The following is a 24,792-nucleotide window of genomic DNA, read 5'->3' as shown; positions in this document are numbered from 1 at the left end:
CCGGCGACTGGCGAGGAGAGTGGGCGTACCCAATACTTCGACGCGGAACTACAGCAGGGGCAGGGTTTCCTTGCGTGTAAGTGTGGCGTCAGCCCGGAGAGGGTCTCCGTAGTTTTAGAAGATTTTATCCCCGTGGCCTGCCTCCGTTTTAATTCTGTGTGCAGGAGGACGCCGTGGAAGTGGGTGGAGCCAGGACGCTGACCCACTACCCTGTTGCGGCTGTACCCTCACCATAATATTGTTTACCAATTTGGTATTTTTAGTGTTAATAACTTGACTGTTTTTTAATTTGTATTGTAATAAATTGTAAATCAGCATCATTATCTTTCCTTATTTTGGGACGGTTGCTCTCACTGCATTGGGTTCTTAATATTTATATTGGTTTTTAGCAAAATTTTATTAGATTTTAATATCCCACCACTCGGGTCCATCACACTAGTATCAGTAAAGATTTAAACACCCTAGTTTGCCCAATAAAGGTTGTCATTCAGTGCTGTAAAGTCATTTTGGATTCAAGCCAAGCTATGATGTCTGAGTTTCATTTTTTTTTTTTTTTGATTGATCGCCCCCCGCCACCCCGAAGGGAATACGCGGTAGAAAATGGATGGATGGATGATTGAAACTTTTATTAGTAGATTGCACAGTGCAGTACATATTCCGTACAATTGACCACTAAATGGTAACACTTGAATAAGTTTTTCAACTTGTTTAAGTCGGGGTCATTGTAAGTTTTTTTGCATCACAAGGTAACAATACATTGTCCTTAAACGCTAATAACTTCAACCCTGAACAAGGCAATGCAATAACCACCAAATTCCAGCAGACACCGGAAGATAAAAGCATGTATTTTTCTTTTGTTCCGCTCAACAATAATAAAAATAAGCAAAGTTTCTGCTGCTCACCAATGTTCCCTCTAATTCTGAGCAAATGCAAAAACTCCCTCAGCATTCAGTGGAGCACATGCGGGCAACATCAAACGTGCACACTCTGGCCATACCAGCATCACACCTGTCCCAAACCTGACAACCTTAAATGTTTTATTCTAATAATCAAATGGTGGCAATCATTTCCATGTGATTATTTTCTAATATACGGTAAGTGATTTGGCCCACTTACAATGAAAATAACCCCCAAAAAAGTTGTTTTTTAGATGTATATACTATTACTGTATGTCTGGGTGGGAGACCTACTTTAGGAATAATAACTGTCCTTTAAATACAATTTTACACAAAGACCCTTACTCTTTGTGGCTCTAGTCTTAGTGCCGGTCAGTCTGGCCAACACCCAGTTTGCTGCTTAGCCAGTCAGCCTTTTTCCTGTGATCAGTTTGAGTCGGGTGACCTCCGACCCCTATCCTCTGCCCTTATTTGTTGTGCTTCCTACCAAATGTTGCTAATGTCTTTATTATACCTTCTAAACTCCAAACTTACATTCCTGTGATCCCCACTCTCGGGAGTGCTTTGTGCTGGACATGCACTTTTGACCTTAGAAGTATCCTCTAAACTTCTAAAGGATTCAAACACATGCTATTTCCAATCATATAAGAAATGTGTACATGATATAATTAATCTCAGGGACGAAATGTGCAGAGGCTTCGAGGTGTATGTCGAGTAATGGAGGGGGCATTCATGTAGGGCAGGAGCCAAAAATTATGACATGTGAAGCCTCGCTGCCAGGCATACCACGTGACTGCTTCGGGAAGTGGTTCAGATTTTAACGGATAATTCGACAAATATGACCGCCCAAGCTTAACTGAAAATGTGGGCTTTTGAGAGTTGTGGTCATTTTGGTATCGGAATAGAGATTTTTTTTTTTTTAAATGCCAATAGAATCAAAGAATAACTGTGCATGATATTAAATATGACGGCAAACTTAATCCAAGCTGCGTACCGCTTTGTCAGCAATATTAAATAGCTAATTTACATCCTACCTGTCAATGATCGTTTGGTAGCACAATAGTTCAATTTCGCATTTAACTTTAATGCCACACGACGTTCGATTCGATTCTCGGAAGCGTCAGTTCCCGAATGTGTTTATCACGGTAAACATCAGTGACGTGCAGTCAGGAGAGGCAGGTGAGGTGGGGCCTCACGTGCCATCATGGAAAGAAAAAAAATTTTAAAAGAAAAAAAAAATTTATATTGTTATATGTATCCAGTGATTATACTATAAAGTTATTTTCCATTTAACTTCACCAGTTTTCGATTATTTTTTATTCAAAATCGCTGAATTTTCACATTTGCCGTTCAAATACTGAGAAGAGACTTGCGGTGAGTCACCAGCCAGTTGAGGCACGTCACTGAGTTGAGCCTCACCATGGATTGCACAATGACTTGGCTAACTGCTGGCCTGCTGTGCAGTGAGACCGTATTGCTATATGAATTATATTATACATTTCCATAGATTAGTTAGCTGAAGTATATAATGTACAGTGTATTTTGTCAACAACTGTATGTGTGTAACGTATTTCTTGTGCTGAGCAATCATAAAACTGCTGCGAAGACGCACTGTGTGAGGCTTGCAGTAATCCCACCTCCTGGTGTTAGAGGGCAGTAGTGATCCCAGGGAGTATTTCTGCGACTACTCGGCTGCAGAAGAAGTGACAACAAGCAGCAACAGTTAGCAGCGATCGTTTATTTTTTCCTCTTGCCTGGACTATTAACATGGAGGATTACGTATCTAAAATAAAACAGTTTTCTAAACTGAACTTTCAATCGAAGCAGGAGGTAATACTTAAAGGAAGATCTCCATCGAGACAGAGAGACTTTTAAAACTGAAGAAAGATAAAGAAGACTTCCATAAACAAGTTATTGATGCTTTTGTTCAAAAGGAGCTGCGCATGGACTTCATTTATAAGTAAAGGTAAGACCATAATAACGTTTTTTTTTATTAAATGTGCTTTTTTGTGTGCTACTTTTTGTATGTGTAAAGTTAAGTTAAAGTACCAATGATTGTCACACACACTAGGTGTGGTGAAATTTGTCCTCTGCATTTGACCCATCCCATTGCTCACCCCCTGGGAGGTGAGGGGAGCAGTGGGCAGCAGCGGCGCTGCGCCCGGGAATCATTTTTGGTGATTTAACCCCCAATTCCAACCCTTGATGCTGAGTGCCAAGCAGGGAAGAATGCTGGTATGAGCTTTTAAACATGACCCGTTAACTGCTGCCAATCAAATGGTGAATAAGATACTCTTTAGGGTTCACATGTTTGTAAATCTGACTGTGATGAAGTCAGTGTCTCACCAGCCATGAACCTCACCGCACGTCACTGGTAAACATTATGTTTAATAAAGTAACATGCTGTACGTATTCTCTTTTAAACAGCCACCAGCAATCATCTGCTGATGATGATGGTTTTCTAAAGAAAAAAAAGAATCGCTTAAAACCAAAAATAAAAATGAACTAAATCTTCTCTGTTCTTTAAATCATTATCCAAGTTACATTATATTGACATCTTCCTTTTTAAGGCACATTTCCCAAGGTGACAGAACAACATACAACCTGCCATATCATGACACTACCATGTTGGCAATATACCAACACAATACATTAAAATGTATTTCATTATACTGTACATGTGCTAACTAGCAAAACCATTCGGTCAAACATTTATTGTAATTTCCAAGAACCATAACAGACGCAACAATTCAACGCATCTCACATTACGTGCTTAAGATAAAACTGTTTGTAATTATACATTTGACCAGCAGGTGGTTTCTTGTGCCGAAGCATGCTTGTAACTTCGAGAAATTCTCGAGCCAATTGGCTCAAGTGGTTCAATGAGGCTTCATTTGACTATCACTAATATAAAGTCACGTATTCGAAGACGTTGGCTACAACAGTCCGTACGCCGTATGAACCCAGAAATGCTGCTGGTTTAGCAACATAGGTATCTCTATGACGCTACTTATTCCCGGAAGTGAAAACTAGTGCTAAAATGGCTGTTGTGCAGCAAGCAGCACGCAAACTATCTGAGTACAGAAGAGGCTTAAATCTTCCTGCATAGAGCAGATACGAGCAAAAAAACAACTATGCAATGGAATAGATTACTTGATTTGAAAAAATACTTTTCGAGTGATATTAAGAATTACGTCGGTCGCGTTCCCACACATATCGAACAATTGTGCTCCAGACGCCATTCAACATGACAAAACAGATAGAAACTTGGAAAAGCATGGAGGTCTACAACTTCTTTGTGTGTGCTGGGTCAAGGAAATTGGTATCAACACTCAGATAAATATGCATGGTTTGTGCTCGAGTACAATTGCATTTCATGATTTAACTTCACATCTAATCTGCCATGTTTGTTGTTGTTTCACGCGCCGTTTACAAGTAGCATATTTCCCCCAGTCTTTGTCAAAATATAACTATAAATGTCAACATTGTGTAGGTGTTGAAAGCTTCACAAATGATTGCTGCCTTTAGTGAAAGCTTAACTCTTTTAGGTTTTGCTCATATTGGATTTATTTAATTTAGACACGCCGAGTTGGTGCTTTTCGAGACACTCGTACAAAACATGTGTTTAAGAAATACAAATATTATCAAGATAATACTTAAATGGAAAATAATACATGTTAAAAGTACTGTATATCAAACAAACCTTTAAGGAAGTGACCACTGCAAACTTGTGCATTCTTCGGCTCTGCTCCCTTGGACTGGAGTGCATGCTGCTTTTCTCGCGTTGTTTCCACAAATCTTGCAATTTCCCGCCCTTTTTGATAACCTCTCCAGGAACTCTGAAGAAACGTTTATCCTCTCCACGATTTGAACGGTTCGTACAGCCGAAAACGACACAAGTATAAGTCATTTTTTCGGGGACGGCGTGGCGAAGTTGGTAGAGTGGCCGTGCCAGCAATCAGAGGGTTGCTGGGTACTGGGGTTCAATCCCCACCTTCTACCATCCTAGTCACGTCCGTTGTGTCCTTGGGCAAGACACTTCACCCCTTGCACCTGATGGCTGCTGGTTAGCGCCTTGCACGGCAGCTCCCGCCATTAGTGTGTGAATGTGTGTGTGAATGGATGAATGTGGAAATACTGTCAAAGCGCTTTGAGTACCTTGAAGGTAGAAAAGCGCTATACAAGTATAACCCATTTATCATTTATCATTTACTTAGAGAAAGACTAAGTGGCGCCTAGTACCCACTGAAAACCGAGCTAACTTGGCCACCAGCAGTATTTATTGGGCGGGACGTGAGCCGGACGTGGCGTTAGTAACATCCCAGCAATAGAGATATCGCATCGACCACTACTGCCTATTGTCGCCGACGAGCTGTGGGGCCACTATCTTAAAGGATTTCTGCACTTTTTGGGGAATTTTGCCTATCGTTCACAATCATTTTGAGGGACAAGAACTCACCTCTTTTTTGGGAGGAGGATTTTAAAGATGATAAAAAATGCATGGAAGATGCGGCAAATGGGAGTCACCTTTGTAGCCTCGAAAACAACTTAAAAATCCTCCATCAACATTTTGTATACATGCTGCAAGTATATATAAAATGTAGAAACAGACACGTTCATAACAATATGTAATATGTACAATATTTACCGTATTTTAGTCATTTTAATCATTGCTGGGACTGATTTCTTCCGATTTCCGTTTCTATAGCAGCGCACTTCTGACTTCTGGCAACAACTGTGTATCCCACTTCTGGAAACAAACGCTAGTGTGTTTTCTTTGCATGGCAGACTTGGTAATAGACAATGAAGACAATTTTTTTGGGACAAATAACAACCCTATCTTTTCTAATCTGAATATACAGAGGATGAATTAGACGTTGGACTAGACGGAAGCTGAGAGATCAAGGTCGGCGTAACTCGAAGCTGCAAATGTGGAACATGAAGCCAAGCTATTTCAACATAAATGGAGTACTTACCCAAATAAACCGGAAGAAACGTCCTCAGCCAGCTGGACCAACGGCACAACTGTTCATCGAGTGAATCACACTTTAATATCGATCACAATACAGGCAGCACGTCATGCGTGTTATTACAACTACAGTACATATGCTGTTTGGCTAGCTGTGTACTGTAATATGATCGTTCAAGTTTTTCAGTCAGTAAGATTGGGGTCTTTTCCGCATTGTGTTGTGCATTACAAGCTCAAACGCGTTTCGTGCTGATGTAGAAGGTATCTTATCTCTTTCCGTAGTTAGCTTTTACGGCTAATAAGTGAAGTGAATTATATCTATATAGCGCTTTTTCTCTAGTGACGCAAAGCACTTTATATAGTGAAACCCAATATCTAAGTTACATTTAAACCAGTGTGGGTGGCACTGGGAGCAGGTGGGCAAAGTGTCTTGCCCAAGGACACAACGGCAGTGACTAGGATGGCAGAAGCGGGGATCGAACCTGCAACCCTCAAGTTGCTGGCACGGCCACTCTACCAACCGAGCTATACCGCCCCACCGTAGCATGCCGATGTGTTACAATGCTAGAAAAAGAGTTCCTCAGGTTCGCTCTTACAAAAACAATGTCACTACTGTTTGGTTATTATACAGGTTACGGAACATAAATTAAGTATAGTTGACGGTTTTTGAATGCATTTTTAAAGTGATTTAGTAGTAGAATTGATTGCCCCCATTAGCTGCATTGCTAGCCATCAAGAACGAGCCGATTTATATATGTTAAAATGCAAAAAAAACCCACATTTGTGTCTTCTTTTGTCTCATAATTATTGTGAACGATAGGCAAAATTCCAAAAAAAGGGCAGTTCCCCTTTAAACCAGTCAACATCTCGATCTAGTGACAGGATCAATGAAGCAGAGCAACCACCAGCTCCCAGTCAGGCACAACGTCTCCTTTGTCAAGGCAGGGGAGAAACCACAGGCTCCAACCGGACGGCTAGCCACAGCCCGTGACTGGCAGCTTTAGGTGGATCTCGGCAGACAGTTGAAGTTTCCAGAGTGCATAGCAAGGACATCACTGAGGCCAGACCTTGTCTTAACTTCTGACTCAACGCACCATGTTGTGCTGCTGGAACTTACAGTCCCCTGGGAAGACCGGATGGAGGAGGCCCATGAGTGAAAGAAAGCCAAATACCTTGAGCTGGTCGAGGCATTCAAAGAGAGCGGACTGTGGTTCTAACTTTTACCCCTGTTGGCTTCATCATTTATTTCAATTTTATGTTATTCAAGTATAACATTTTTAAATGTAATTAATTTCATTGACAAGCGATTATATTACGGTCATACTCTTGTTTGCTAGTGGCTACGATTTCAGTATTATTGAAGATCTTTGCTCCTTCTCAACTCTCTGGTAATATTCTTTTCACAAAATACAACCAATAGTACGTTAATGTTAAATCTTACTTGTGAAAAGTAATCCCCCGATTCCTATTTTCAACAGTCCGCTCATTTGAGCAGGAAAACGCTGAACACCAGCCCGGCATCTTTGTTTTCTACCTGTCAACTGTCAGCTTATTAGGCTGCTCGCCGGCTCCTCATCACCACTTCAAGATGGCGGCCGAATTTCTCGCGTCACAGCAGCCAATGCTGCGTTTACTTATAAGATGTCTATGTGGAACGAGGCCCCCTCAGCAATGGCGGACGGTTAATTAGCATTGTGGGTAATCGAGTGAAATGTGACGTCAGCGAGAGGGGTCTTTATCATTAAGGTTATTCTTATATACACACTACGTTATTTCAATGTGGGAAAGATTCAAGTAACAACCTGCTAATAAAAAATATGTGTACACTTTTTTAAATACCTAGCGCCATGGAGGTGGAGTTTATTATTAGGATGAGGAAATCGGTGTAAAGTAGGGGTGGGCGATACTGCAGATTATAGAATGGATCCGATACCAAGTAAATGCCTAGTGTCGATAACGTCGAGTTTCAATCAGAAAACGTGCCATCTACCAATCCGATACCACCCCCTGGTATCGATACAACTGATATTTGGATTGACCCTTTTCGCGCTAACAAGTGACACTTTACAGAGCAGACGTTAACTTCCTAAACACACGTTTTTACCACCAAACGTTCAAGCCTTTTTAAACTCGCTATGGATTAAAATGTGTCCAGCGACACGTTTACAAACAACTTGTATCCTTTTACATTCGAAGGCTGCAAGCAGGAAAAGGAAAGGTTTTTGTTGGCTGGATGGAATCGGACTGTCTGCTGGCAGCAAGTGGCCGTCATGCAGCACCCACACTTTATGGGACCGGGTCGGCAAAGGACGACACGGGAGAGCTGCTGTGCTCGTCCGGCTGTGATTCTCGTAGCGAACAAACAGGTGAGGTCTTAGTTTCGTCTGGTCGGATAGACTATCAAGAATGTGTATGAAGTTAATACATGTTTGTTTAAAGCAGTAAGTACAGTCTTTCACTAGCATAAACACGAAGGCAACTATCAGGAATTTTGCAAGGATTCAGAAAACTGCATCTTATTACTGCTTTTCGAACATTGGATTCGTTGTGATTCGTTCTTTTTAAAAGCTGTAACTGCAATAATTACAGAAACCGTAGTAGTTAATGATGGGCAGGACACCATCTGGCATTCACCAACATTCTATTTATCTTATTCTGTCATTTTTTTACGCTTATCTACTACCACATTTCTCATCTCATTCAGATTATTCCAACATAAAACGTTAAGGAGACTTGAACTCATATTGCACATCCACTTAAAAATCCCCCAGGCTTTAGACAAAATTCCCCATTTTACAAACTGATCATGAGAATTACTACTTCCACATTTCTCAGCCCCCATAAAATATTCAACTCATACAGGACATTAAGGATATCTATTTATACATCTACAAAATTATGTAAACAATAAATCGACAATTTATCCAATACAGTCGTCCCTCGCCGCTTCACCCTGTCACTGATTTTCTTATCTTAAATAAAGCATATAGTATGTATTTTAAGCCTGAATTAAATGGGTCATATTATGCAAAACCTACTTATTTTGCCTGTTTTTACCTGTTTTACTGTATTTGAAGTCCCCATTCTGTAAGTGCAAAAAATGTACAAAACCCAAAACCAGTGAAGTTGGCACATTGCACTCAGTAAATGTTTGGAAACTGAGGAGACACATTTTTGAAGCCTTTCAGGTGGAATTCTGTCCCATTCTTGCTTGATGTACAGCTTAAGTTGTTCAACAGTCCGGGGTCTCTGTTGTGGTATTTTACGCTTCATAATGCGCCACACATTTTCAATGGGAGACAGGTCTGGACTACAGACAGGCCAGTCTAGTACCCGCACTCTTTTACTATGAAGACACGCTGTTGTAACACGTGGCTTGGCATTGTCTTGCTGAAATAAGCAGGGGCGTCCATGATAACGTTGCTTGGATGGCAACATATGTTGCTCCAAAACCTGTATGTACCTTTCAGCATTAATGGTGCCTTCACAGATGTGTTAGTTACCCATGCCATGGGCACTAATACAACCCCATACCATCACAGATGCTGGCTTTTGAACTTTGCGCCTAGAACAATCCAGATGGTTCTTTTCCTGTTTGTTTCGGAAGACAGGACATCCACATTTTCCAAAAACAATTTGAAATGTGTTCTCGTCAGACCACAGAACACTTTTTCACTTTGCATCAGTCCATCTTAGATGAGCTTGGGCCCAGCAAAGCTGGCTGCGTTTCTGGCTTTCGCTTTGCATAGTAGAGTTTTAACTTGCACTTACAGATGTAGCGACAAACTGTAGTTACTAACAGTGGTCTGAAGTGTTCCTGAGCCCATGTGGTGAGATCCTTTACACACTGATGTCGCTTTTTGATGCAGTACCGCCTGAGGGATCCAAGGTCACGGGCATTCAATGTTATGTGCAGTGATTTCTCCAGATTCTCTGAACCTTTTGATGATATTACAGACCGTAGATGGTGAAATCCCTAAATTCCTTGCAATAACTCGTTGAGAAATGTTGTTCTTAAACTGTTGGACAATTTGTTCACGCATTTGTTCACAAAGTGGTGACCCTCACCCCATCCTTGTTTGTGAATGACTGAGCATTTAATGGAAGCTGCTTTTATACCCAATCATGGCACCCACCTGTTCCCAATTAGCCTGTTAACCTGTGGGATTTTCCAAATAAGTGTTTGATGAGCATTCCTCAACTTTCTCAGACTTTTTTGCCACTTGTGCCAGCTTTTCTGAAACATGTTGCAGGCATCAAATTCCAAATGAGCTAATATTTGCAAAAAACAACAACATTTTCCAGTTCGAACATTAAATATATTGTCTTTGCAGTCTATTCAATTGAATATAGGTTGAAAAGGATTTGCAAATCATTGTATTCTGTTTTTATTTACGATTTACACAACGTGCCAACTTCACTGGTTTTGGGGTTTGTACATTCAAACCATAGATGTGTTGTTCAGATCCTTATTATAATAATAAAAAAAATAGGTCTTTAGAAAATAATTTTGCCTTGTTCAAAATCAGCCGTTGAGATTTGCCAACAATTTTGACATAGTTTGCCATTTTGACGTCAGCGCCCGGGACAGTGTAACTCGGCCTGCCGCCATCACGTGGGGGGGGGGGGGGGGGGGGGTCAATAGACTACAGACTCTGATTACATTGAACACATTGTTTATTAAAAAATAACCAAATAACAATATCTTATAATAAATAAAAATATTAGAGAAATAAAGAAGCCTACAATTTTTATTTTTTTCCCGCTCCATTTGCAGAATGGCGATATACGATTATATATCTCGATATTTTTTCCGTAAAGTATAAACAAAACACAAAACAGTCCTAGTTACCTGGGGCGGTATAGCTCGGTTGTTAGAGCGGCCGTGCCAGCAACTTGAGGGTTGCAGGTTCGGTCCCCGCTTCCGCCATCCTAGTCACTGTCGTTGTGTCCTTGGGCAAGACACTTTACCCACCTGCTCCCAGTGCCACCCACACTGGTTTAAATGTAGCTTAGATATTGGGTTTCACAATGTAAAGAGCTTTGAGTCACTTGAGGAAAAGCGCTATAATAAATGTAATTCACTTCACTTCACTTCACTTACCGGAGATACTAAGTATGTCATTATTAGTAAGTCAATATTTTGACTTAGTAATTTGATGTTAGTTTGTCTAAATTGTCAGACGATCGCTTCTATGATGTCTCCATCATGTTCAGAAGTCTCTTCTTTATCTGGACATCTTCTTCTACTGCATTCAGCAACTTTGTCTCCATTGGAAGTTTTTGTTTTAGTCTGTCGTGCTTGTGGCTGTTGAGTTTTGCCTAGTGAAAAAAAAAAAAAAAAAATTATAAGAATTTTTACAAAATTACATTCAATAATCATGAATACATTATTTGGGATAAACCCACAGGTGTAAGATAGTGACATGTTATTTACAACATGTCAAATGGCCCTCAACATCGTCGGGAAACAATGTGTGTCAATAAAGCACTTCGAGGTATTTTAATTTTGACAGAAAAAAAACCCATTTAATGCAACTGCAGTTTCACTTAACTCAATATTATTTATTACAAGAATCTACTCAAATCATTTTTAATCCAACCCTATTTAAATACATCTAAAACAGCTGAACTTTAATATATGCTTGCAATGCTTGACTTCTGTTTCCAAAGCAAGTATTTTTGTCACACTGTTGTCAAACAATGATCATATTCAAACAAAATAGGATTCCACATTGTTGAAAGTGGTCATCTGAGAGCATTTGTAATTGCAGTGCAGTTCATATAAAAATGTTTTGACGCCCCATCTATCTGCCTTTTAACAATATTACTTCCTAGCAATGAAGTTAGCGCCCACATACCTGAAGTATCTTTCACCACAGAAGATTGTGGATTGCTCCCATTGGAATCCTTCTGCTCTTGTACATCATTCGGCATATCTTTGTCTGTGACCAGGCTGTCAAGGGTGAATGGAGAATCCCAACTCCTGGGAGAGCTTGTGTCAATATCTGATATTTCTATTCCAAATGTAATGGATGTAGTTAATGGAGAACCGCCCCAGATCTGCTGGAATAGTTGGAAGTACCGGTACAGTAAAACAACTCTACCGTAACCACTTCTTCCACCTGCGTCGACTGCTTGTCTGTACTTTCCACAAATCACTTTCAGTTTAGTGTTGATAGTTGTTTTTGTGATGTCCTCTTTCCGGTGAGGAAATTCCTCAGATGTCCCTCCAAGTCCGTACCGTTCCAAAATAGGGTAAGAATGTCACCATACTTGGACTGGCAAGTATTCCCAGTCAACACTTTGAGTTTTGTTCACTTTAAACTCCAAAATTATGCTTAAAAGTAGCTCTACTTCTCTGTCAGTCCACATATATAATTTGTTCTTGCCGTGACCCGCTATTTTTGCTATATGCCGCCTCCGGAAATGACGTTTTGGATGTTTCTGATTGGCTAAAATGGTCTTAAGTCCTAGGCTACAGCGCCCACAGTATTTTGGCATGCGTATGACACTCAATGTATGCGTTTGCTTGGTGACAGACACATGTGGCTGGAGATCTTGTTCAGACCTTAGTTTAGGCGGTGGCTCTTTGTTGCTCAGGCGGCCGCCTTAGCAACCAAAGCGCTGCGGGAAACCCTGAAGTATAATGAAAATATCTACTATCTACTAAGTCTCGAAAATTTACGTAATATGATTGAAATGCTGTCTTCATGAGGAGAAGGAACATTTGGGACCTTGCATATTACAAACACTCACATGTAGAGGTGGGAAAAATGATCTCATTCTCTAATGCATCATGATTAGAATGGATGAATAGATGGAGAAATGTCAACATATCAACATTTTTTGTATGTTAAATAAAGTAATAGAAATGGGTTTAAAATGCAGAACTAGTGCGGACACAACGCAGCGCAAAGCTATCTTAAATGTGAAATAGTGAAACCAGAAAATAACAAATGCTTTGTACATTTCAACAGAAGTCAAACTAGCAGCTTGTTATAACAGAGAATAACCACTTAAGAAGAGGAAACTAACAAGTAGATTAATAAGTCGGGAGAGAGAATAATAATTTTTTCTGTCTGTAATTAAAATGTCCGTTAAGTAAATGCGAAACTTCCTGTGAATGATGTAGGGATGTCCCGATCCAGGTTTTTGCACTTCCGATCCGATACCGATATTGTTTTTGCACTTCCGATCCGATACCGATACTGACCGATACCGATACTGACCGATACTGGCCTATCCGAGCATGTATTAAAGTTTAAAGTTATTTAGCCTACTTAGTTGTCAGAATCATGTTGAAAAGGGTTTTAGTACTCTTGATAACAACTAGCCAGCTGAATTAGGGAAGTTTGAATAATACACAATGGTTGGTAACAAGAAACTGACCTGTTTATTCAAGGATAAACACAAAATAGACAAAATTATACATGACAAACAGAAATGGCATCATTGAACTAGGGCTGGGCGATATGGCCTTTTTTTAATATTGCGATATGATTAGGCCATGTCACGATACACCATATACAGGTAAAAGCCAGTAAATTAGAATATTTTGAAAAACTTGATTTATTTCAGTAATTGCATTCAAAAGGTGTAACTTGTACATTATATTTATTCATTGCACACAGACTGATGCATTCAAATGTTTATTTCATTTAATTTTGATGATTTGAAGTGGCTACAAATGAAAATCCAAAATTCCGTGTGTCACAAAATTAGAATATTACTTAAGGCTAATACAAAAAAGGGATTTTTAGAAATGTTGGCCAACTGAAAAGTATGAAAATGAAAAATATGAGCATGTACAATACTCAATACTAGGTTGGAGCTCCTTTTGCCTCAATTACTGCGTTAATGCGGCGTGGCATGGAGTCGATGAGTTTCTGGCACTGCTCAGGTGTTATGAGAGCCCAGGTTGCTCTGATAGTGGCCTTCAACTCTTCTGCGTTTTTGGGTCTGGCATTCTGCATCTTCCTTTTCACAATACCCCACAGATTTTCTATGGGGCTAAGGTCAGGGGAGTTGGCGGGCCAATTTAGAACAGAAATACCATGGTCCGTAAACCAGGCACGGGTAGATTTTGCGCTGTGTGCAGGCGCCAAGTCCTGTTGGAACTTGAAATCTCCATCTCCATAGAGCAGGTCAGCAGCAGGAAGCATGAAGTGCTCTAAAACTTGCTGGTAGACTGCTGCGTTGACCCTGGATCTCAGGAAACAGAGTGGACCGACACCAGCAGATGACATGGCACCCCAAACCATCACTGATGGTGGAAACTTTACACTAGACTTCAGGCAACGTGGATCCTGTGCCTCTCCTGTCTTCCTCCAGACTCTGGGACCTCGATTTCCAAAGGAAATGCACAATTTGCATGGTTGGGTGATGGTTTGGGGTGCCATGTCATCTGCTGGTGTCGGTCCACTCTGTTTCCTGAGATCCAGGGTCAACACAGCCGTCTACCAGCAAGTTTTAGAGCACTTCATGCTTCCTGCTGCTGACCTGCTCTATGGAGATGGAGATTTCAAGTTCTAACAGGACTTGGCGCCTGCACACAGCGCAAAATCTACCCGTGCCTGGTTTACGGACCATGGTATTTCTGTTCTAAATTGGCCCGCCAACTCCCCTGACCTTAGCCCAATAGAAAATCTGTGGGGTATTGTGAAAAGGAAGATGCAGAATGCCAGACCCAAAAACGCAGAAGAGTTGAAGGCCACTATCAGAGCAACCTGGGCTCTCATAACACCTGAGCAGTGCCAGAAACTCATCGACTCCATGCCACGCCGCATTAACGCAGTAATTGAGGCAAAAGTTAAAGTTAAAGTACCAATGATTGTCACACACACACTAGGTGTGGCGAAATTATTCTCTGCATTTGACCCATCACCTTTGATCACCCCCTGGGAGGTGAGGGGAGCAGTGGGCAGCAGCGGTGGCTGCGCCCGGGAATCATTTTGGTGATTTAACCCCCAATTCCAACCCTGGATGCTGAGTGCCAAGCAGGGAGGTAATGGGTCCCATTTTTATAGTCTTTGGTATGACTCGGCCGGGATTTGAACTCCCAACCTACCGATCTCAGGACGGACACTCTAACCACTAGGCCACTGAGTAGGCAAAAGGAGCTCCAACCAAGTATTGAGTATTGTACATGCTCATATTTTTCATTTTCATACTTTTCAGTTGGCCAACATTTCTAAAAATCCCTTTTTTGTATTAGCCTTAAGTAATATTCTAATTTTGTGACACACGGAATTTTGGATTTTCATTTGTAGCCACTTCAAATCATCAAAATTAAATGAAATAAACATTTGAATGCATCAGTCTGTGTGCAATGAATAAATATAATGTACAAGTTACACCTTTTGAATGCAATTACTGAAATAAATCAAGTTTTTCAAAATATTCTAATTTACAGGCTTTTACCTGTATATGTGGATATTTTGCCTTAGCCTTGAATGAACACTTGATGCATATAATCACAGCAGTATGATGATTCTATGTGTACATTAAAACATTCTTCTTCATACTGCATTAATATATGCTACTTTTAAACTTTCATGCAGAGAAGGAAATCACAACTAAAAAAATCACTATTTTTTTCATACGGTGTTGATTTGGAAATGTTTGCCTCTGCATTTTGATGGTGTGGGCGTGTGGCACCGAACGGAGATAAGCGTCTCGGCAGACGTTACAATATTTGAACAATGATGACGAAAACTGTTTTCTCTGTCGTGTCCGTGTGTCGAAAATTGTTATGCGCTTATTTTTTTATTTGATTTTGTGCGTGGCATAGATTTGCCGTGCGCAATTGCACATGCGCGCACCTTAGCGGCTACGCTAGCATCACAGCTAACGTTAGCCATGCTGCTACCTCTCTGCTCGGGGAGGGCGTATACGTATGTGACGTATGACGTGACAGTATGTGACGTGTGTAAGACGGTGCGCTCGCTGTCTGTGAGAAGGAGACACAGGAAAGAGTGAGAAGAGCCTGCCGTGTAATGCCAGCAGCTAAAAGCAACTGCGTGAGAATCCACATACCTGTGGATGTGTTGAAGGTGTGCTGGAAAATGCGAAACGGAAATTAGGGAGCAGCAGAAAAGTGGAATGTATTATTTATATAGGTGCGTTGAAAAACATGGACCAGAGTTTTTTTTAAACTGGATCTGGATCGGCATTTTCCCATGCCTTGCCGATACGCATTTTTTGGCAAATATCGGCGGCCGATCCGATCCAAATATCGGATCGGGACATAAAGTTAAAGTTAAAGTTAAAGTACCAATGATTGTCACACACACACTAGGTGTGGCGAGATTATTCTTTGCATTTGACCCATCACCCTTGATCACCCCCTGGGAGGTGAGGGGAACAGTGGGCAGCAGCGGTGGCCGCGCCCGGGAATCATTTTGGTGATTTAACCCCCAATTCCAACCCTTGATGCTGAGTGCCAAGCAGGGAGGTAATGGGTCCCATTTTTTTATAGTCTTTGGTATGACTCGGCCGGGGTTTGAACTCACAACCTACCGATCTCAGGGCGGACACTCTAACCACTAGGCCACTGAGTAGGTGAATGATGCAATACATCATTGGACAATTTTGACTAGTATTTTAACTCAGAGCTTAATAATTTTGTAACATGAATGCAGGGTTTCCCCTAAATTGCCAAGATACCTGTGGCGGTGGGGAGGTGGTCACGATGACGTCATGATGATATGATTCTCTTGGCCAGGTCTCCCTTGAAAAAGAGATCTTTGATCTCAATGGGATTTTTTTTACCTGGTTAAATAAAGGCTAAATAAAATAAAATAAAATAAAAAAAGGCTAAAAAAATGTATACATACATTTAAAACAAATCTGGTTTATTATAACTAGTATCAACATATAATTTTATTATCGTTTTGCCATATTGTCATCATATTGTTACGGGTTTTTGTACAAGGTACTTTGTTGATATTTTTTTCAAGTGTTTACAGACTTTTAATTTCTTTTTAAAATTAAAAACAACTAGCAATAAATCTAGCATCTTTTTCTGGTGTTATTATAAAATGTACTCGTGTTTAGAGACTCTACTTCTGTCCCTGATGTCCCTGACTAAAGAGGCTGAAGGGAACATGACGTCACACTTGCTTTGCGCTGTTGCTCTAGTTGGACTTTTTCTTTTTAAAAGCCGCCGCTGTCCTAATATTTGCACATTTTGTAGATGGCTGTCCGCACGGGTATATCTGCAATATATATAAAAATCACATCCACATCGTAGACATGCTGACAACGGTCCAGACAATAGAGTGCGTTTTTTTTACATCCGGTTTCGGTAGCGCTGTTTTTGGTAATCAAAGTCTTTTTTTGGTGGACAAGTTTTCGGTACATCACTTGTCAATAGTGCGCAAATAATAGGCTATATACAAACCCCGTTTCCATATGAGTTGGGAAATTGTGTTAGATTGAAATATAAACGGAATACAATGATTTGCAAATCATTTTCAACCCATATTCTATGCTACAAAGACAACATATTTGATGTTCAAACTGATAAACTTTTTTTTTTTTGCAAATAATCATTCACTTTAGAATTTGATGCCAGCAACACGTGACAAAGAAGTTGGGAAAGGTGGCAATAAATACTGATAAAGTTGAGGAATGCTCATCAAACACTTATTTGGAACATCCCACATGTGTGCAGGCTAATTGGGAACATGTGGGTGCCATTATTGGGTATAAAAACAGCTTCCCAAAAATGTTCAGTCTTTCACAAGAAAGGATGGGGCGAGGTACACCCCTTTGTCCACAACTGCGTGAGCAGATAGTCAAATAGTTTAAGAGCAACGTTTCTCAAAGTGCAATTGCAAGAAATTTAGGGATTTCAACATCTACGGTCCATAATATCATCAAAAGGTTCAGAGAATCTGGAGAAATCACTCCACGTAAGAAGCGGCATGACCGTGACCTTCGATCCCTCAGACGGCACTGTATCAAAAACCGACATCAATCTCTAAAGGATATCACCACATGGGCTCAAGAACACTTCAGAAAACCACTGTCACTAAATACAGTTTGTCGCTACATCTGTAAGTGCAAGTTAAAGCTCTACTCTGCAAAGCAAAAGCCATTTATCAACAACATCCAGAAATGCCGCCAGTTTCTCTGGGCCCGAGATCATCTAAGATGGACTGATGCAAAGTGGAAAAGAGTTCTGTGGTCTGACGAGTCCACATTTCAAATTGTTTTTGTAAATATTCGACATCGTGTCATCCGGACCAAAGGGGAAGCGAACCATCCAGACTGTTATCGACGCAAAGTTCAAAAGCCAGCATCTGTGATGGTATGGGGGTGCATTAGTGCGCAAGGCATGGGTAATTTACACATCTGTGAAGGCACCATTAATGCTGAAAGGTTCATACAGGTTTTGGAACAACATATGCTGCCATCTAAGCGCCGTCTTTTTCATAGGCGCCCCTGCTTGTTTCAGCAAGACAATGCCAAGCCACATTCAGCACGTGTTACAACAGCATGGCTTCGTAAAAAAAGAGTGCGGGTAATTTCCTGGCCCGCCTGCAGTCCAGACCTGTCTCCCATTGAATATGTGTGGCGCATTATGAAGCGTAAAATACGACAGCGGAGACCCCGGACTGTTGAACGACTGAAGCTCTAAATAAAACAAGAATTCCACTTTCAAAGCTTCAACAATTAGTTTCCTCAGTTCCCAATTGTTTATTGAGTGTTGTTAAAAGAAAAGGTGATGTAACCCAGTGGTGAACATGCCCTTTCCCAACTACTTTGGCACGTGTTACAGCCATGAAATTCTAAGTTAATAATTATTTGCAAAAAAAAAATTAAGTTTATGAGTTTGAACATCAAATATCTTGTCTTTGTAGTGCATTCAATTGAATATGGGTTTAAAAGGATTTGCAAATCATTGTATTCCGTTTATATTTACATCTAAGACAATTTCCCAACTCATATGGAAACGGGGTTTGTATATCATTTCATACTGAAACAGCCAGCTAATGTAAATGTTTCATGTTCGTGTGGTTTGGATTTGATGTCAGTTTTTCCCATATTTGCAAACACACCGTCCGTGCCTGAAAAGTGATTGGCGGAGTTCTGTGTCCAGGGAAGCGAAGACTCAAAGAGACAAAAGTGTTTTCATGGTAAAACCTTTTGGAACTGTACCATTTGTTAACATAAGATTGGTAATCCATCCATCCATTTTCTACCGCTTGTCCCTTTTGGGGTCGCGGGGGGTGCTGGAGCCTATATCAGCTGCATAAAAGTTAAAATAGCGTCGGACAATGTGAGATTTCTTCTGGGGGCTACAATATATTATATTACTTTAAATTGTTTTCAAATACAAAAAAAGCCCTTATTTTCTAGGTGTGGCGTTAATAAAAATGCCGTGCGGCGCCCTACATTCAATTACATTAAGGTTAAACCCTGTAAATGTACCACAGTGTTTAGATATAAAGTGCTTATGTTAGGTATTTTTCTGAAACTTTTATTTTGTTGTAGTGCCCTCAGACCGTATTTTGGGCGCAGCACTGTTTTTTTTTAAGGCAAGTGTGCTGCTCTTCTTCAGTTTTTGACAGCAGCTATATTTTATAAGACAAAGCCGTGTTGAAATAAAAACAATAGGGCCTCAGTTAAGTTACCGTCCTTTCTGTACTGGTAAGCTAGCTTCGCACGCGTCCTCTTGAACAGACTGCAGAAGCTTGCTGATAGAGTGTACCCAGAGTCACAGTGCGGGTTCCGCTCGGAAAGATCAACCATTGACATGGTCTTCACCATCAGGCTACTGCAAGAGAAGTGCAGAGAGCAGCACAAGCCCCTCTTTCTGGCCTTCATAGACCTGACCAAAGCGTTCGACCTTGTCAGCAGGGATGGGCTCTTCACAGTCCTAGCGAAGATTGGCTGCCCACCGAGACTCCTGAGCATAATCAAGTCGTTCCATGACGGCATGAAAGGCACAGTACAATGTGACGGCTCGACGTCAGATGCCTTCGACATCCGCAGTGGCGTTAAACAGGGCTGTGTCCTCGCTCCCACTCTCTTCAGCATCTTCTTTGCCGTTCTGCTGAAGCACGCCTTCGGATCATCGACTGAGGGTGTTTACCTCCACACTCGGTCAGACGGCCGACTGTTCAACCTGGCTCGCCTAAAAGCAAAGGGCAAGGTCTGGGAGGTAACAACATGCTGTTTGCAGATGACGCTGCTCTGGCCACCCACACAGAAGAAGAGCTACAGAGCCTGATGGACCGCTTTGCAAAGGCATGCGACGAGTTCAGACTAACTATCAGTCTGAAGAAGACAAATGTGATGGCCCAAGATGCTGAACCACCCTGTATCACCATCAATGACTATCAACTCGAGGTTGTCAGCCAGTTCACATACTTTGGCTCTACCATCACTGACAACCTCTCACTGGAAGCAGAGATCAACAAGAGGATAGGCAAGGCATCCACAGCCATGGCCAGGTTGTCGCAAAGAGTGTGGAACAACAGCATGCTGACAATAAACACCAAGATTGCTGTGTATCGGGCCTGCGTGCTAAGTACTCTCTTGTACGCCAACGAATCCTGGACTCTGTACTCCTCGCAGGAGAAGAGGCTAAGTGCCTTTCACATGCGCTGCCTCCGTCGCATACTCGGGATTACATGGACTGATCGTGTGACAAACAACGAGGTGCTGATGCAAGCCAAGATTCCCAGCATGGTCACTTTCCTTCGTCAGCGTCGCCTTCGATGGCTGGGCCATGTGCGTCAAATGGACGATGGCCGGATCCCCAAAGACATCCTCTACGCAGAGCTTGCCTCCGGCAAGAGGACAACAGGACGGCCACATCTCCGCTTCAAGGATGTCTGCAAGCGTGACCTGAAAGCACTCGACATGGACCTGAACAACTGGGAAGAGCTTGCTCAGGACAGATCCAGCTGGAGACACACCGTGAACACTGGACTGAAAGCTGGCAAGGCAAAACTCCGCCAGCTTGCAGATGAGAAGCGAGCTCAGAGAAAGAGCAAGCAACTACATCCTGTAGCTGACTCGACCTACAAATGCACCAAGTGCAACAGAGACTGTCACTCTCGTGTGGGTCTGTACAGCCACAGCAGACGCTGCATCACCAACTAAAACATATCCAAGGGGCGCCAATCCATTGTCTTCCGAGACTTACGGATGCCAACAACAACAAGCTAGCTCATATAAAAGTTCATTTTAAATCCATGTAGCAATTGTATTGATTTATTAAGCTGGCTCCCGGGACACCCATTCTCCCGAATTTCTCCTGATTTCCAGCCGGACTTAAAGCACGCCCCCTCCAGGTCCGTGCGGACCTGAGTGAGGACAGCCTGTCGTCACGTCCGCTTGGCCAACCAAAAAGTAACCACAGAACACTATATATATTGTTCTGTGGTTACTTTTTGGTTGGCCAACGGTCTACGGCAAGTGTGGGAGTCGGTTCTGAAGTATGAAGTAAAGAGATGTAACTTCGTCACCTCGCCTGGTTATTTACTCCAACCCAGAATATTACACTGCCCATACCTTGATTTAGTCATCGATTCGTTGGATCTATGCTATGCGCAGTGGCAATTTTTTTTTTTTTTTAAACCTTTATAAACTGCAACATGTACAAACAATAATCAAAATAAGTATGGTGCCAGTATGCTGTTTTTTTCAATAAAATACTGGAAAGGATAGAAATGTAGTTTGTCTCTTTTATCCAATTATTAATCGATTAATCAAAGTAATAATCAACAGATTAATCGATTATCAAATTAATTGTTAGTTGCAGCCCTAATATATATATATATATATATGTGTATATATATATATATATATATATATGTATATATGTATGTATATATTTATATATGTATATATGTATGTATATATTTATATATGTATATAGCTAGAATTCACTGAAAGTCAAGTATTTATTTTATATATATATATATATATATATATATATATATATAAAATAAATACTTGACTTTCAGTGAATTCTATATATATATATTTTTATATATATATATATAAAATAAATACTTGACTTTCAGTGAATTCTAGCTATAAATATACTCCCCCCGAAACCTCCCGAATTTGGAGGTCTCAAGGTTGGGGCGGCATGGCGTAGTGGGTAGAGCAACCGTTCCACAAACCTGAGGGTTGCAGGTTCGCTCCCCGCCTCTTTCCATCCAAAATCGCTGCCGTTGTGTCCTTGGGCGGGACACTTCACCCTTTGCCCCCGGTGCCACTCATACCGGTGAATTGAATGATGAATGATAGGTGGTGGTCGGAGGGGCCGTTGGCGCAAAATTGCAGCCACGCTTCTGTCAGTCTACCCCAGGGCAGCTGTGGCTATGAAAGTAGCTTACCACCACCAGGTGTGAATGAATGATGGGTTCTACATGTAAAGCGACTTTGGGTACTTAGAAAAGCGCTATATAAATCCCAGGTATTATTAAGGTTGGCAAGTATGCTTATACTTTGGCTAAAATGAGAATGCATCATAATCAGTGGCGGCTGGTGAATTTTGTTTTAGGTGGGGCTGAAAATTTGTAGACCAAACCCCTGTAGGGGGGTCATCCTCCCCCAGAAGATTTCTTTGTGATTTTAACATACAAATATTGAAGATATTTGCTCCTTCTCAACTCTGTGGTAATATTCTTTTCACAAAATACAACCAATAGTACGTTAATGTTAAATCTTACTTGTGAAAAGTAATTCCCAGATTCCTATTTTCAACAATCCGCTCATTTGAGCAGGAAAACGCTGAACACCAGCCCGACATCTTTGTTTTCTACCTGTCAACTGTCAGTTTAGGCTGCTCGCCGGCTCCTCATCACCACTTCAAGATGGCGGCCGAATTTCTCGCGTCACAGCAGCCAATGCTGGGTCTACTCATAAGATGTCTATGGTTATAACATCATTGCAAACACGGCAATCTGTACTTATTCATACTTTTTGTCAAGTGATTTTTTTTAAGCAGGGTTGCATGAGGTACCTATACATAACGTTACGTTAGTCAATGTATCACACACAGTAACGTAACGTTAGACGGCGGTCAGCAGCACCGCATATTTTAACCACCTACAAAAAGACAAACATAGTCAAATAAAGGTCAGTTAAAATGAATACTATATTAAGAATGTGTACATATTGCATAGAGCCCTGACATCTAAAAAGTACAACCCTGTTCATTATTATGTTCATGTATTTGTTATGTTTTTCATGTGTACGCACACATCAACACAGATGAGATCAATGAGATAAGGTAAGAACAGGATTAGGGATGTCCCGATCCAGGTTTTTGCACTTCCGATACGATACCGATATTGTTTTTGCACTTCCGATCCGATACCAATACTGACCTATCCGAGCATGTATTAAAGTTTATAGTTATTTAGCCTACTTAGTTGTCAGAATCATGTTGAAAATGGTTTTAGTACTCTTGATAACAACTAGCCAGCTGAATTAGGTGAGTTTGAATAATACACAATGGTTGGTAACAAGAAACTGACCTGTTTATTCAAGGATAAACACAAAATAGACCAAATTATACATGACAAACAGAAATGGCATCATTGAACTAGGGCTGGGCGATATGGCCTTTTTTTAATATTGCGATATTTTAAGACCATATCGCGATACACGATATATATCTCGATATTTTGCCTTAGCCTTGAATGAACACTTGATGCATATAATCACAGCAGTATGATGATTCTATGTGTCTACATTAAAACTTTCTTCTTCATACTGCATTAATATATGCTACTTTTAAACTTTCATGCAGAGAAGGAAATCATAACTAAAAAAATCACTATTTTTTTCATACGGTGTTGATCTGGAAATGTTTGCCTCGGCATTTTGATGGTGTGGACGTCTGGCACCGAACGGAGATAAGCGTCTTGACAGGCGTTACAATATTTGAATAATGATGACGAAAACTGTTTTCTCTGTCGTGTCCGTGTGTCGAAAATTGTTATGCGCTTATTTTTCTATTTGATTTTGTGCGTGGCATAGATTTGCCGTGCGCAGAGGACGCTTGAGCAGTGCGCAATTGCACAGGCGCACACCTTAGAGGGAACATTGCTCGCACAGCTGCGCTAGCATCGCAGCTAACTTTAGCCATGCTGCTACGTCTCTGCTCGGGGAGGACGTATACGTATGTGACGTATGACGTGACAGTATGTGACGTGTGTAAGAAGGTGCGCTTGCTGTCTGTGAGAGGGAGACACAGGAAAGAATGAGAAGAGCCTGTCGTGTAATGCCAGCAGCTAAAAGCAACTGCGTGAGAATCCACAGTCCTGTGGATGTGTTGAAGGTGTGCTGGAAAATGCAGAACGGAAATTAGGGAGCAGCAGAAAAGTGGAATGTATTATTTAAAACAGTGTGTTGGAAAACACGGACCGGAGGTTTTTTTTTAAACTGGATCTGGATCGGCATTTTCCCATGCCTTGCGGATACGCATTTTTTGGCAAACATTGGCGGCCGATCCGATTGGATTGGGACTAGGGATGTCCCGATCCGATATTTGGATCGGATCGGCTGCCGATATTTGCCAAAAATTGCGTATCGGCAAGGCATGGGAAAATGCCGATCCAGATCCAGTTTAAAAAAAAACTCCGGTCCGTGTTTCCCAACGCACCTATTTAAATAATGCATTCCACTTTTCTGCTGCTCCGTAATTTCCGTTCCGCATTTTCCAGCACACCTTCAACACAGCCACAATTCTCACGCAGTTACTTTTAGCTGCTGGCACTACACGACAGGCTCTTCTCACTCTTTCCTGTGTCTCCCTCACAGACAGCGAGTGCACCTTCTTACACACGTCACATACTGTCACGTCATACGTCACATACTGTCACGTCATACGTCACATACGTATACGTCCTCTCCCAGCAGAGAGCGAGGTAGCAGCATGGCTAACGTTAG

General features: G+C 41.3%; 1 protein-coding gene across 2 annotated transcripts in view; it reads left to right on the top strand.

Moving 5' to 3' along the window:
• The first annotated feature begins 7,907 nt into the window (after window positions 1–7,907).
• The window catches only part of tpcn2 (two pore segment channel 2), a 151,312-nt gene continuing 134,427 nt past the window's right edge, over window positions 7,908–24,792 (top strand). For both annotated transcript variants that reach the window (XM_061963836.2, XM_061963835.2), the window contains exon 1: window positions 7,908–8,231. In XM_061963836.2, the coding sequence (XP_061819820.1) occupies window positions 8,099–8,231 (133 nt within the window). In that variant the 5' untranslated portion in view covers window positions 7,908–8,098. The remainder of the gene's footprint in view (window positions 8,232–24,792) is intronic.

Source organism: Nerophis lumbriciformis, linkage group LG06, assembly GCF_033978685.3.
Source record: "Nerophis lumbriciformis linkage group LG06, RoL_Nlum_v2.1, whole genome shotgun sequence".
Classification (NCBI taxonomy): domain Eukaryota; kingdom Metazoa; phylum Chordata; class Actinopteri; order Syngnathiformes; family Syngnathidae; genus Nerophis; species Nerophis lumbriciformis.
This window is presented reverse-complemented; position numbering and strand designations above follow the sequence as displayed.